A 12091-nucleotide genomic window follows, 5' to 3' on the forward strand; every position below is an offset into this window, starting at 1 on the left:
TCACTTACAGAACTGTCTCTTACAATGATTTTTGCGATATTGTATTATATTCATTATTAGTATTATGAGAGAACAGTCCTTCACATCAAGTATTAAAAAAAGGAGATATAACCAATCAAAGCAGGAGCCGAATGACTCCCATCAGCAAGCCTGCCATAGCAAAGTATTTCTTATCAGTTTGCAAAGATAATCCCTACCTTACTTTCCCATGCAAGTATTTTGGATAAAATTTGATTTATTTAAATCTTTCCAATAAAAATAGAATTATAAATCTTTTAAGTTTTGTTGTGTTTTTTTTTTTAAATTTATTAAAAAAAACCCACAACACTTATGTAATTTGACAATTTTAGGAAAATTTTATTTCAATTATTCCGCTTGATTTTGCTAGGTTCAAACAACTAGGAGATGCCCAAACTAGAAGCACAACTTTAATGTTTCCTTTCCTGTTGCCCAGTCTGTTATACAGGTAATGATTAACTATTGCTATGAGAGAGCAATTGGCTGATATATTTAATTACCATTTTCCGTATGGCTCATAACATATCTAGCTTACTTATAGTGGTAAAATAAGGATACACCATAACCCGTAATCATAAAATAAGGATACAGCATAACCCGTAATCATAAACACATATGGGTGTATTTGAAAGTTAATTTCTTTCTTTGCATACAGAACTTTGACAGTGTCTGCTATTTAAAGGAATCAAAACTGCGTTTCAGAAATCTTTACGTGCATTATACCTTAAACACTGTTTTCTTGTGCAATTTAATCTGTACCTACAGGTTTGTTTGGTTTGTGGAGTTGTTTTTTTTTTTTAATGCTTCCAAGAAACTTGTTTCAGCAAAAAGAAGAATTTAGGGTAAAACTCTGTTTCTAAATTTTACATTTTGTTTTGTAGGTACTATTTATATATATATGCTAACTCACCAGAATAGCAACTGAAAACTTAAAAACCTTAATACAGGTGTTTCAAAATCATTTTGCAAGCATAATACAAGCAATCCTCAGCACAACTGATACATTTCATTAGACAACAAGGTCCCATTTCCACTTCAGGGTAGAAAACAGAAAGACAGCTCAAGTGTATTATTACCAATTAAACAAAATTAACTTCAACATACTGCTTCCTTACTGTATTTTAGCAGTCCCTCTACCGTACTTAAAAGTTCCTTTTTACATAGGATGTGTCTTCAGATGAGGACACTAAACTTTATTAAACTTAAAGCAAAAAGGGGAAACAATTGTACTAAGTCAGGTCAGACTGCTAACCAAACCAAAATATAAACAGAACTAACTCTCCAGTGTGATGATCCAGACATTTCAGTACATTTCACAGATGGCTAGTGGTTTCATTTGACACGTGAGGGAAACAAAATAGCAATGCTAAGTAATTTGCCCAAAGTTACCTAAGCAGATTTTTTAGGACTACAGTTTCCTTGGCTAGGAGGAAGGGTTGGTGAAGATAGACAGCAAAGTAACTCCTCTTTTTAATAAATGGCATTTTAGGTCTCCTGGCTCATAATACGTTGTCAGAACAACAGAAATAATATTCCCTTAAGAGTATAAGAAGAGAAAGTGAAACAAAAAGCAAAAGAAAAGAATAATCAATTTAGTAGTAAGTAAAGGTGCTGCTAATTTCTCATTGCACTGAACAAGCAAAAAATATCTCCAACTGAGACTTCTTCTTTCTTTTAACAGGTTGTCTCTGTGCTTCTTTGGCCAGATACAGAAATAATAATGCCAAACAAAACAGTTTGTTGTTTTGTTTTTTAATACCATGCTGACATGCTTGAGGCTCAGTGGAAAATGCAACCAATGACAACTGAAGTAAACTCCAGAATAAGAGACGAGATCGTTTTTTAAATAGCATTTTGTTTCAGAAGCAAATACTAAGTGCATAAATCAAAGTGCATGCAAATAGTATGAATGCAATTCCTCAAAGACTCCATCCACACAGTACAATTGGAAGGACAAGTGCAGATGAACAGAACTAACAGGACTGATCATGCCACTGGTTTGTAACCACAAGCAAACAAAAAGAATTAGACAAGAAAGATTTCTCAAACGCTAAAGAATTTGGGGGAAGGTTCCTATACTTTTCCGAATCCTTACAACAGAGCACTTGTGATACTAATTTATGCTCTAATTGCTCTCACAGTATTGAGATCTATTCTAGCCTGCATCCACTAAAAAACTAGCACTTCGCCACTGACATCAGTAAATGCAGCATCAGACTCTAAATAGTTAATATAAAGTAATACATGTTTTGATCAGGCAATCTAAAGGCAAACATTGCAAGACCAAACTTAATTTTATTTTGGAGTGCAACTTTTTCATGTTTATTCAACCTTTCACATCACAAAGCTAAACAAAGCTTTATTGATATTGACATTTGACAACCAAACTCAATTCTAAATATATATAAATTTAAGCCATGCTGAAACATCAGATTTTCAATCAGTTGCCTATTAATGGAAGCACACCCCTTCAAAAGAAACCAAGATTTGTACAGAAGTCTCTTTTGTAGATATCCCTCGTTTCAATTTACAAAATGTTTTGCACTAGCTCATTACATATTTCAGTCCAACAATTACAACTCTTTCAAGACAGCATATATACTGAAGCGATCCTTTGTTTCCTATATAAAAGCTACTGTAGTCATCAACAGCTGCAAAGACAGAAGATGACACAAGCAGGAACAGACTGGTAAACTTTGTCCTATAGTTATAGCACTGTATGTTAATCTTAGAAAAGTTTTTGTTCATTGTAGCTTAATGTCATCCAGCGTTTTCCATTAAATAGGATCTCTGTCAGCTTGCTCTTTTAGAAGAGAACACTTGGATATCAATCTTACCATTTACAGGGTGACAAAATAGACACAGATGCCACATTTCAGAGGGCTATAATAAAATCAGCTGTTTTACTGTCTCAAAGTCTGGAAACAAGAAGTCTCATCACAAATGTAAGATAAAAACATAGCTCAAAACTTTTTTTTTTCTTTAGAAAAACAATCCTGCTTCTGAATTTTGGATTTCATAATTTAAAAGTTATTTTAGTAGTAAGACAGGTCACATTTCATCTATTTCAAGAGAAACTTTACAAATATAGAAGTCATTGTTTCTATAATTAGGTGCTTCCAAGGGACAGATACTTCAGGAATGGTAAATATGCAGTCCAACTGGAAACACCAGCAGCAGGCCATTTAACAAAACACAAAATTTAATCCTCTCTATTTAGATTAAACATAGTAATTTCAATGCAACACTTAAAGCAAATACACTATGAAGTTAGTCTTTCCCTTTTCCCTCAGCTCATAAGAAGGGAGCCATGCATAATTCTCTTCCCTTTCACAGAAGAAAGTACCGTGCTTAGAATATAACAAAGCTAAGTTTTAAAATTTGTACATATATGTAGAAAGTGAGCAAGTGGCACAACATGACAAGTTGGCATGTTTAAACTCAAGACCAGAATATTGTAGAAAAAAGGGGGAAAAATAAAATTTAATATTTACAGTTACAAAGATTGTCCAAAGACCAAAAAAGCTACCAAGAGGATCCTCTTCACTTATCTTGTTTACAGCATTTAACTGTACATCCAAACTTCTAAACTCACACTATCAATGTGAAGTAGTAATATTTGAGTGCTTTGTAGCCTATGTACTAAAAGTATCAATACAAACCATTCATGTAAATCAGCTTTCTCATCTCCACAAACAAGTCAATGATAACTTTTTGATCACAAATTTAAGATGTTCATCTATCATATTGATAACATTTAAATTCGCTGAAGAACATGTTCTATAATAACACTCTCACAAACCCCAAATTCTTCTGCACTTTCAAGTTTCACAAGAAAGTAACACGCAAAACATATAGCACAGGAAAACTGACCTTTTCCAGTTTGCCTTAGTTGAAAATTCTGTCATGGGTAAGAAACACTGAAGGAAATTGGATAGGATAAAGAGCACAAAACATTGATCTAGATCTAATTCTGTGGCAAGCATATTATCAAGCCAACTGTTGAACAGTCAAGAATAGTAGAGGCAAGCAGAACAGGCTGTCTTTAAGCAATACTAATACAAAACAAAGATCACCAATTTTGCAACTTCACCTGATTTCTCAACTGCACTAATGGAACCAAATGTCTTAATCACAGGGCAAGACAAACGTATAACACTTAGAAAAATGAAAGCCCAGCAATACCTTTGAGAGGGGAAGTTGTTTCTCTTTAGTTTTCTACCACAATCAGCTTCAATAGAAAGAGTGCCAGAGGTCACGTGCTGAGTTTTATCTCTTGTAGGGAAATAACCTACACTTAACTGCTGAAACCCATACACATTTTAATGGGAACAGTTTCAGTTCTGGCACAGACAGAAGTAAACTTCCACACCCACTACAAAAATCACAACACGTCCTATCATAAAATAATTAAACAGCTTTATTATGTTTTCTTCTACGTCAGCTGCCAAAATATCACTAAGCATATTATAACAAGCACAGTCATAGCAGAATTTAAGTAACGGACACCTGAAGGGCTATCTACAAGTGACTGCTTTTTGTCATTTAGGTGTCCAAATGTTCTTGGTGCATGACATCTTGTGCTGATTTACTGAGCCAACACCACAAAACTCTGTTCAAATACACTCCCCATCAAAAGCATTTGCGATCTCCCTTTTCTTTTGAAATACTATACTTTAAACATAGCACAATATTCCTGCTCCCTCGTATTTGAATTCCACAGTAATTATTCCTATCAGCATGTACAGTTACCATACTGTGGCTAAGACAGTATTCTGATGGAAAGGGGAGAAGAAGTTAAGTACTGTTAACACACATCTGCATGCTTTAATATTCATTTATCAGATGCCATGCAATACAGCTGCAGAAATGAACCCAAATCAAAGAAAAGATGGAACAGCACCCAAACCTGATGCAACTTTACCAAACACTTACACTGGTAAAGGAGATTACATTCAATTCTTACAGCACAAAAGGTTCAAACCCAAAGCATTTAGGGAGCTCCTAATCAAGATGCTACTGTATAATGAGAACACAAAAGCAACAAGATAGTTGAATAATTTTAGAAACTCATCAGGTATTAATTATTTGTCTGCCTAGAAGCCTTACTGTTGGATAAGGAACCAACAGGACTAGATAGGCTGCAAACAGAATAAACAAGAAGATGGTTCCTGCTTCAAAGAGCTTACCTGCACCTCCAAGTTGAAATATTGCACTTAGTTAAGATAATCATACAGAGTCAACACTTTACACTGTGAATAACACAATGATTCTCAGCTTTCATGAGTTATTCCCAACAAATAAAAAGAGAATGGTTTGATAGGGGCATGTGTGTGAACCTCTGGTAACAAAGAGCTCAAGCAACAAGGAATAAATATTTCACAAGGGTACTGCACTACTAACTACAGATGAACCAAAAGGGTGAAAAAACCCCACACAACAAACCCCAAGATTTTAAAACAAAAAGTACAACAGACTAGACTAATGTACATTTTACAGAATAAGGTCAGCTTTTCTACATGAAGGCAAATAAGAAAGCATGAAAAAAGTTAATTTAAAATCATTATCACACCAGAAAGCCTGGCAAGAAAGACACAGTGGGAGCCATACTGTAATAAGAGACACTGTTCACTAACTTCCTTAGACATATGTATAAAATGAAAAGCAGTATCTTTACAGAGTGCATATGACTCACTATCTACTGTGCTACAGGAGCTTGTGTTATTTTATTGATTAACCCTCCTATTAGAACCCCTGGAGATGCCAAAGCTGAAAACTATAAAAAAAAAAAGCAATAATTCATGAATTTTCAACACATTCTGCTGCAACAGCAGCTTAGAAGTAAGATCAGGCTGTTCTAGATGGTAACATTCATTTCAGATTATCTTTCAGAACTACCTCCTGATGATGAAATATTTTATTGCACATATGTAACAAATCATATGAACTCTTAAGTCCCAGCTTAAGCTTCTTCATACCTACAGTTTGAAGGGTCTTAAGAATAATAAAATAATGCAACCTGATTACCTTGACAAAGCCAAGTTAAATGTTGAAGAAAAAAAATAGTGACTTGTAGAGTTAGCAAGCTATCCCCAACTCTTTCCCACTCAGCTAACAAGCTGAGACCATCAGCTATGTCCTAACACTGAAAACTTCAACGTGAACCCTGTATTTACAGTATTTAAACAAGAGTGACACGTCTCTCATGTTGCAAAGTTCAAGTCTGTAAAACTCTTTTCTAGTGACCAGGCAGGTTTAAATTAAATGTCACTAACTGCAATTATTCCCTAAGCTTGAAACAAAGCCGGAAGGAATAGGAGGGAGAAGGCCAAAGCGGAGCTTGACATCCCTTTGCGAATACCAAGAGGAGATGCTCACAGCTTTCCGGTTCGCCCAGACAGACCAAGCCCAGGCTCTACAAGGGCTGGGGACGGGCACGGCCTGATGCCTCTCGCAGGAGGCCAGCGCCCAGCCTCCCGCCCCGGGAGAGGGGACGGCGGCCGCGTTACCAGCCCGGCAAACACACGCCGAGCTCCCGCTTCCACCCTTGAAAACGCCCCGTCTCAAGCCTCCTGGGGGCCCTTCTTCGGCGGGAAGGTACGGCGGCCCCCCCCCCACGACCGGTATCCGTCCTCCCCCGAGCCACCACCGGCCTCGGCAGGCCGCGGGCCGCGCCCCGCCCCTCCGCTCGGCGGCCCGGAGCCGCTGCCTGACGGGACGGGCCTGACAGAAACGGGCCGCCGCCCCAGCGCTCCCCTCCTCTCCCCACCCAGCCGCTCGCTCCCCTCCCTCACCGCGGCGCCGGGGCGTCGCTGCACCCCTCCCGCCACAGCTGTTTACGGTCTCCTCAGCGCCGAGCCCGCCCCCCGCACCTTGTCGGCTTTGTCCATGGCTCCAGCTGGGCTGGGCGGTGGCTCTAATAAGGACGGCGGAGAGTCCCAGCCGCCTCCTCCATAGCGCTCGCTTCCCCCGCTGGGCTCCCGCACACACCCAGAGCGACGCTGGCCCCGCTCGCAGCTATCACGGAAACCGAGCGCGGCTACGCCACGGCCGGGGGCGGGGAAGGGAGGGGAGGGGAGGGGGGACGGCGGCGGCGGGGCGAGGGCGGCGGGGAGGGACCATCTGGGACGGATCATCTGGGACGGAAGCCGGGCGGGCCCAAGCCGCGCGGAACGCCTTCGCGCAAGCGGCGGCGGGGGCGCTCACCCCTCTCTCACGGGTGGCGGTTGTGGCGGGCGTCCCTTTCCCGGTGGCTCGCCGGGCCGTGTTCTGGACACCCGAAAACGAGCGAGGCTTTGCCTTAAACATTAAAGAAATCGTCAAAAATAAATGGGGAGCGGGGCCGTGTTATTCCCTCTGCCGGAGGTTGCCGCGTACGCGGCGCTTCTGCCTGCGGCGTGTGAGGGCGGCAGGTGCATTGCGGGGCCCGGTCTCCTCAGAGGCGGTGTCGGGGGAATCTCAGGCCGACGATGCCCTTGAAATTATCTGGAACATCGAAAAAAAAAATCTGTGATTTATTTAGAGGCAGAAATCCAAAAATGTCGCACAAGCGTCTGGAGCGCAGGGCCGGGCGGTGAGGCGGCTCACGGGCCGGACCCGCCGCGGCCTGGCGCTGCCGCCGGCCCTTCGTGCAGCCAGCCCAGCCCCAGCAGCTGAACTCCGTCGGCCGGTGTGCGTGGTGAGCGGGTCACTACCATGAGAGGAGGGAAATTTTAAGTCGTGGGGTTTGGCACAGCTTGTATGACGCTTCTTTTATTTATTTTGCTGCCCTGGGTTTAACTCGTGTGTAATTAGCGTGAGTAATGCCAGCAAAGTCCATGAGACTGTGGGGGATGGGAAAAGAGCGTAAGAGCCGGTGCTGCGTAACAACGTATGCTCCCATACACATGTTCGATATGTAATGTTCCTACATTTCATTAAGCTAAGATGTCTGTTGCCTTGGGTTTAATGGAAATCAAGCATGATATATTTACAACTTGGTTGATAATGTTTTATCAACGTTCCTAAATCATGGCAAGGGAAAAAAAAAAGTAGAACTAGAGAAAGTACCTTTGTAAAAGAAAAATGCAAAGGATATTCTGGAGCAGACTCTTGAGCACTTCCAGGTAAAATATATTTATAAAATGTATTAATACAAGAAGCAGTTTCTGCTTGACAGAGGTTCTTGTGAGGAATAAATGGCTGAGTTAAGGGAAAAAGTAAGCAAGCCTATGTCTGAATTTGACAGAGATAAAACTACCAAAAATGTCTCTACAGAGCTATCTTGCTAGAACTTCCTAGATTTAACCTTTATTTTATAATTATTTAATCTGTCCAGATCTACATTCATTGTGCTATGTAACAATTTGTTCTACCTTATAAAAAAATTATTTCTTTGATTAATCCATGTAATACCTTTGTATTTTCTTAAAAGTTGCTCTTCACTAAAACTTCATATGTAACATGGTATTATGAAGATGGCTATGACATTGCACAGTAAGATCTCATCTTGCAAACAGATGACACGAACAGAGAACGTGTGCAGACTGTCACTGCCTGCTGTGCTATTCCATCCACATGAGCAGGATCACCACCTAAGTGTAACTTTTGCCTAGATGTCTGCAACGTTACTTATGTTCTGTGACTTAAGTTTTCATGGGGTTGCAGCCAGCAAAATCATAGATCCCATGGATCGTATGGGAAAGGAAGAGGGTGAAGTTGTAATCCCCATTAAATTTAACTATAGGATTTCTGTTAACTTCAGTGAGGACAGTGTTTTACTACAAATGATGAGAACAGGAGGGCTGCTGCAGCACTCTGATACAGAAACTTCATCTTAACTGGAAAAGCTGCAGCAGTTGTACGCTTTATGTGCACTTCTGTATCCCAGCACTTTTCTTGATGAGATTCAAGGGTCAGCAGAACTAACACAAGTGTTCATAACCCTAGGAAGCCATTTCAAGGTAGTAACACAGATTAATTTGAGGTTATGATGTTACGTTCCCAGGGGCTTTTACACAATGACATTTGTTATTTCAACACAATAAGTCACAGAAGTAAAACTTGGGATTAAGCTGGTTATATCAAGAGCTTTCAGCTGATGCAATTGAACAGCATTTCATCAGTCATTGATGAACTTAAATACAAGATGTAAATCTACAGATAAATAATTATGAAACATAAAATAAGCCACCTAAACTTAATCTCCATAAATCAAACAACAAATCTCTACTGAGTGAAATTTATTTTATTCCCCATAGTTGAATGTGTTATGCTTATTTGTGCAAAATTAGGTTGATTTATTTAAAACCTAGTCACTTTTCATCTCCCAAGTAATGTGGGAGAACTTGCCTGACTGGACAGAAAACAGTGAAAAAATCCCACTGAAACAACTAGAACAATTGTCGTCTTGTATTAGCACACCAGCATTTTAGTGTGGAATGCAGCTTAATTTGTCCAAATTGGTGCTGACCACGGAATATATATGATGACATTTGCTTAAGATAGTTGCTGTATTTTTAAAAAATAATGACTCATTATGGCAAGGCTGTTCATTATGAAATCCTTCTTTTGTTCCCAAGATACATACCAACAGAAAGGTCACACTTGAAAGGGCTGTTATGCATACTTAAACAACAATAAAAAGAAGTTCTAAGAGCTAAATTGGGCAGTGATTAAATAGACATCAGATCTACATAAATCTATACAATATGCATAATACAGAAAGTCATGCTGGGTGACCTGAGTGGCCACTCGGGTGAAAAGAACTCAAGTCTCCCATAAAATTTAACTCTGTATTATCACCAAAAACACACCAAAGCACTCAGAACCAGTTATGTTAGATCCTCTATCCACAGCTATCACAACTATGCCAGGATATCTGGTTACATCATCATCATCTTGATCGAGTGTTGTGCAAGAGAACTCAACAGCGTTACAGTCCTTAAGTAAGCCATAAAATTTTTTTTAAAACCCTGTTCAATCTAAACACACTGGTAATTGCAGTAGCTGGTTTTGAATATTCAGTCCTAAGGGTCCAGTTCTCAAATCTGGCAGTTTGTAAACAATTATTGCTACTTTTTTATTGCAACATGGAGTAAATAAGTGAATAGGTTTGAAGCAAAACTGATGCTTGAACCTAGCGGGTGCTGACTCCAATTTTGCTAATAAGCTGGTGGGTTTACTGCTACATCTGCTAGGTAGTGGAGATATCCTTCCTGAATGCAATGGAGGACACCGAGCAAATGAAGAAGAAAATCTAGGTCAACACAAAAATAAAAATGAGTCTAAATCAAAATATCTCAGCAGTATGGAAAGGCACTTGGTAATGACTGTATTCAGAATTAAAATCACAGGATTACAAGAAAACCTAACAGCATATGTGTGGCTATGCACACTCTCTACTTACATAGGCTCTATTTACATCTAATGGGTAAAAAGTCTTCAAAACATGTAAGGATGCGATTAAGCACGTCTCACTGAAATCAAGGCAGCTTCTTACATTGCAAGCTGAACATACATATAAACTTAATCGTACTGGCATGGAAGTATACAATAAGGGTTGCTCAGTAACACCCCCCTCCACCCCCGAGGTCTAAGCAGGCTGTGACTGAGCTCCATGGCAGCACCGTGTGAATGTGGAACACAACAACACTAGCTGGTTTGGAGGCTGCCACAGTGAGCAAGTGGAAGAGGCAGCAGGAATGAAGCCGACTCCAAAATGGCAGTTTCACTGGACTCGGACTAAAATCTTCAGCATAATTCTAGAAAAAGACAAGTACCAAAAGCAAAGTATATCCTGGCAAATAAACATTTGTATCTGATGTGGGGAAATGCGACATGTAGCATCCTGCACAGGCAGCTAAGGGGAGATGCCAACAGGGAACATACTGCAACCAAAATGGGAAGGTGAGCTGGGAATTAGTCCACAAATCTGAGAATCACGATTCTGACAGCAACATGAGATTATTACCTGGCAGCAGCCAGAGTGAGCCCTGTATTCCCACTGAGAGCAGCTGCAAAGAGGCAGTAGAGCCAACCAGGACAGATCCTGCCTTGCAACTCTTTGTAATAAGGCCAGGGAGGGATTAGCCTTTACTCTTACTGCAATGCTTACAGTTATTACATCTAAAATTTAGTGCTAAACATGCAATTATTATAATGCAGATGCAGTTTGCAATCTACCTTTCCACAGATTTAGAAGCATTTCAGGCAGCAATAATCCTTTCTGTCAATATCTTCATTAACACTTAACTGTAACTAGCTGCAATGTAGTATTTTATCTAGTTCTCTAATCTGCTTCTAAAACATTTTTAGCGCTTTGAAAAAAATTGACAGCTAAAATTTTATTTTTAAAGTCAGTATTAACATCTATATATGGAAATTTAGTTCAAATAACTGCTGTATTTTCGAGAAAGCAAGGGGTACTGTCCAGAGTGATGTCATTTTACTCTTCATACATACATACACAGTTCCTGCTCAAGTAAATTAATTCACCACCTCTCAAAAAAAAAAGTAAATGTGAAAATACAATCTTCAAATACAGACATACTGTTTTACAGCTGACAACTTTTGAGTAATTACAAAAATCACAGTGTTTATTTACAGACTACAATTCAAATACCTTCATTATATTATTCTGCCAGGTGCGTTTCAGCTGCCTTGCCTTTTTTCTGTTTTCTTTTTTTTTGTTCAATATATTTTAAGCCTATTTAAAATGAAAGGAAAACTAAGTCCTCACTACATCATGGTTTCAGATCCAATCCATTAGAGAAGAACTTTGAGATGAGAAAAGAATGCATTCCTCCAAAGTATGTTTGATAAATAATAATTTAAAAAATCTAAAATGTGTGCAGACGTAGCACCCGCATTCTTCCAGATTTCATTTGCATGGTGTTCAGTTTTAATGCATAAGCTGCCAGCAACTTAAAACAGGGGTTTATGTATACACAGCTTAATCACTATTGTAATCTTACATAAGATTACGACAGCCATTAAAATGTTCTTTTGCAAACAGTTGTTACTAGTACTAGCTAAGGTGCCAGTTTGTCTCGTACCAACAGCAACAAAAGGTGTATAAAAACAAAATGCAAAA

General features: G+C 39.4%; 1 protein-coding gene across 2 annotated transcripts in view; it reads right to left on the bottom strand.

The window, feature by feature from the left end:
* SECISBP2L (SECIS binding protein 2 like) overlaps positions 1-7089 on the bottom strand; it is a 31702-nt gene extending 24613 nt beyond the window's left edge. For both annotated transcript variants that reach the window (XM_075506090.1, XM_075506089.1), the window contains exon 1: positions 6891-7089. In XM_075506090.1, the coding sequence (XP_075362205.1) occupies positions 6891-6908 (18 nt within the window). In that variant the 5' untranslated portion in view covers positions 6909-7089. The remainder of the gene's footprint in view (positions 1-6890) is intronic.
* Between the last annotated feature and the right edge of the window lie 5002 nt (positions 7090-12091).

The sequence above is a fragment of the Mycteria americana genome, chromosome 6 (genome assembly GCF_035582795.1).
Source record: "Mycteria americana isolate JAX WOST 10 ecotype Jacksonville Zoo and Gardens chromosome 6, USCA_MyAme_1.0, whole genome shotgun sequence".
Lineage (NCBI taxonomy): Eukaryota > Metazoa > Chordata > Aves > Ciconiiformes > Ciconiidae > Mycteria > Mycteria americana.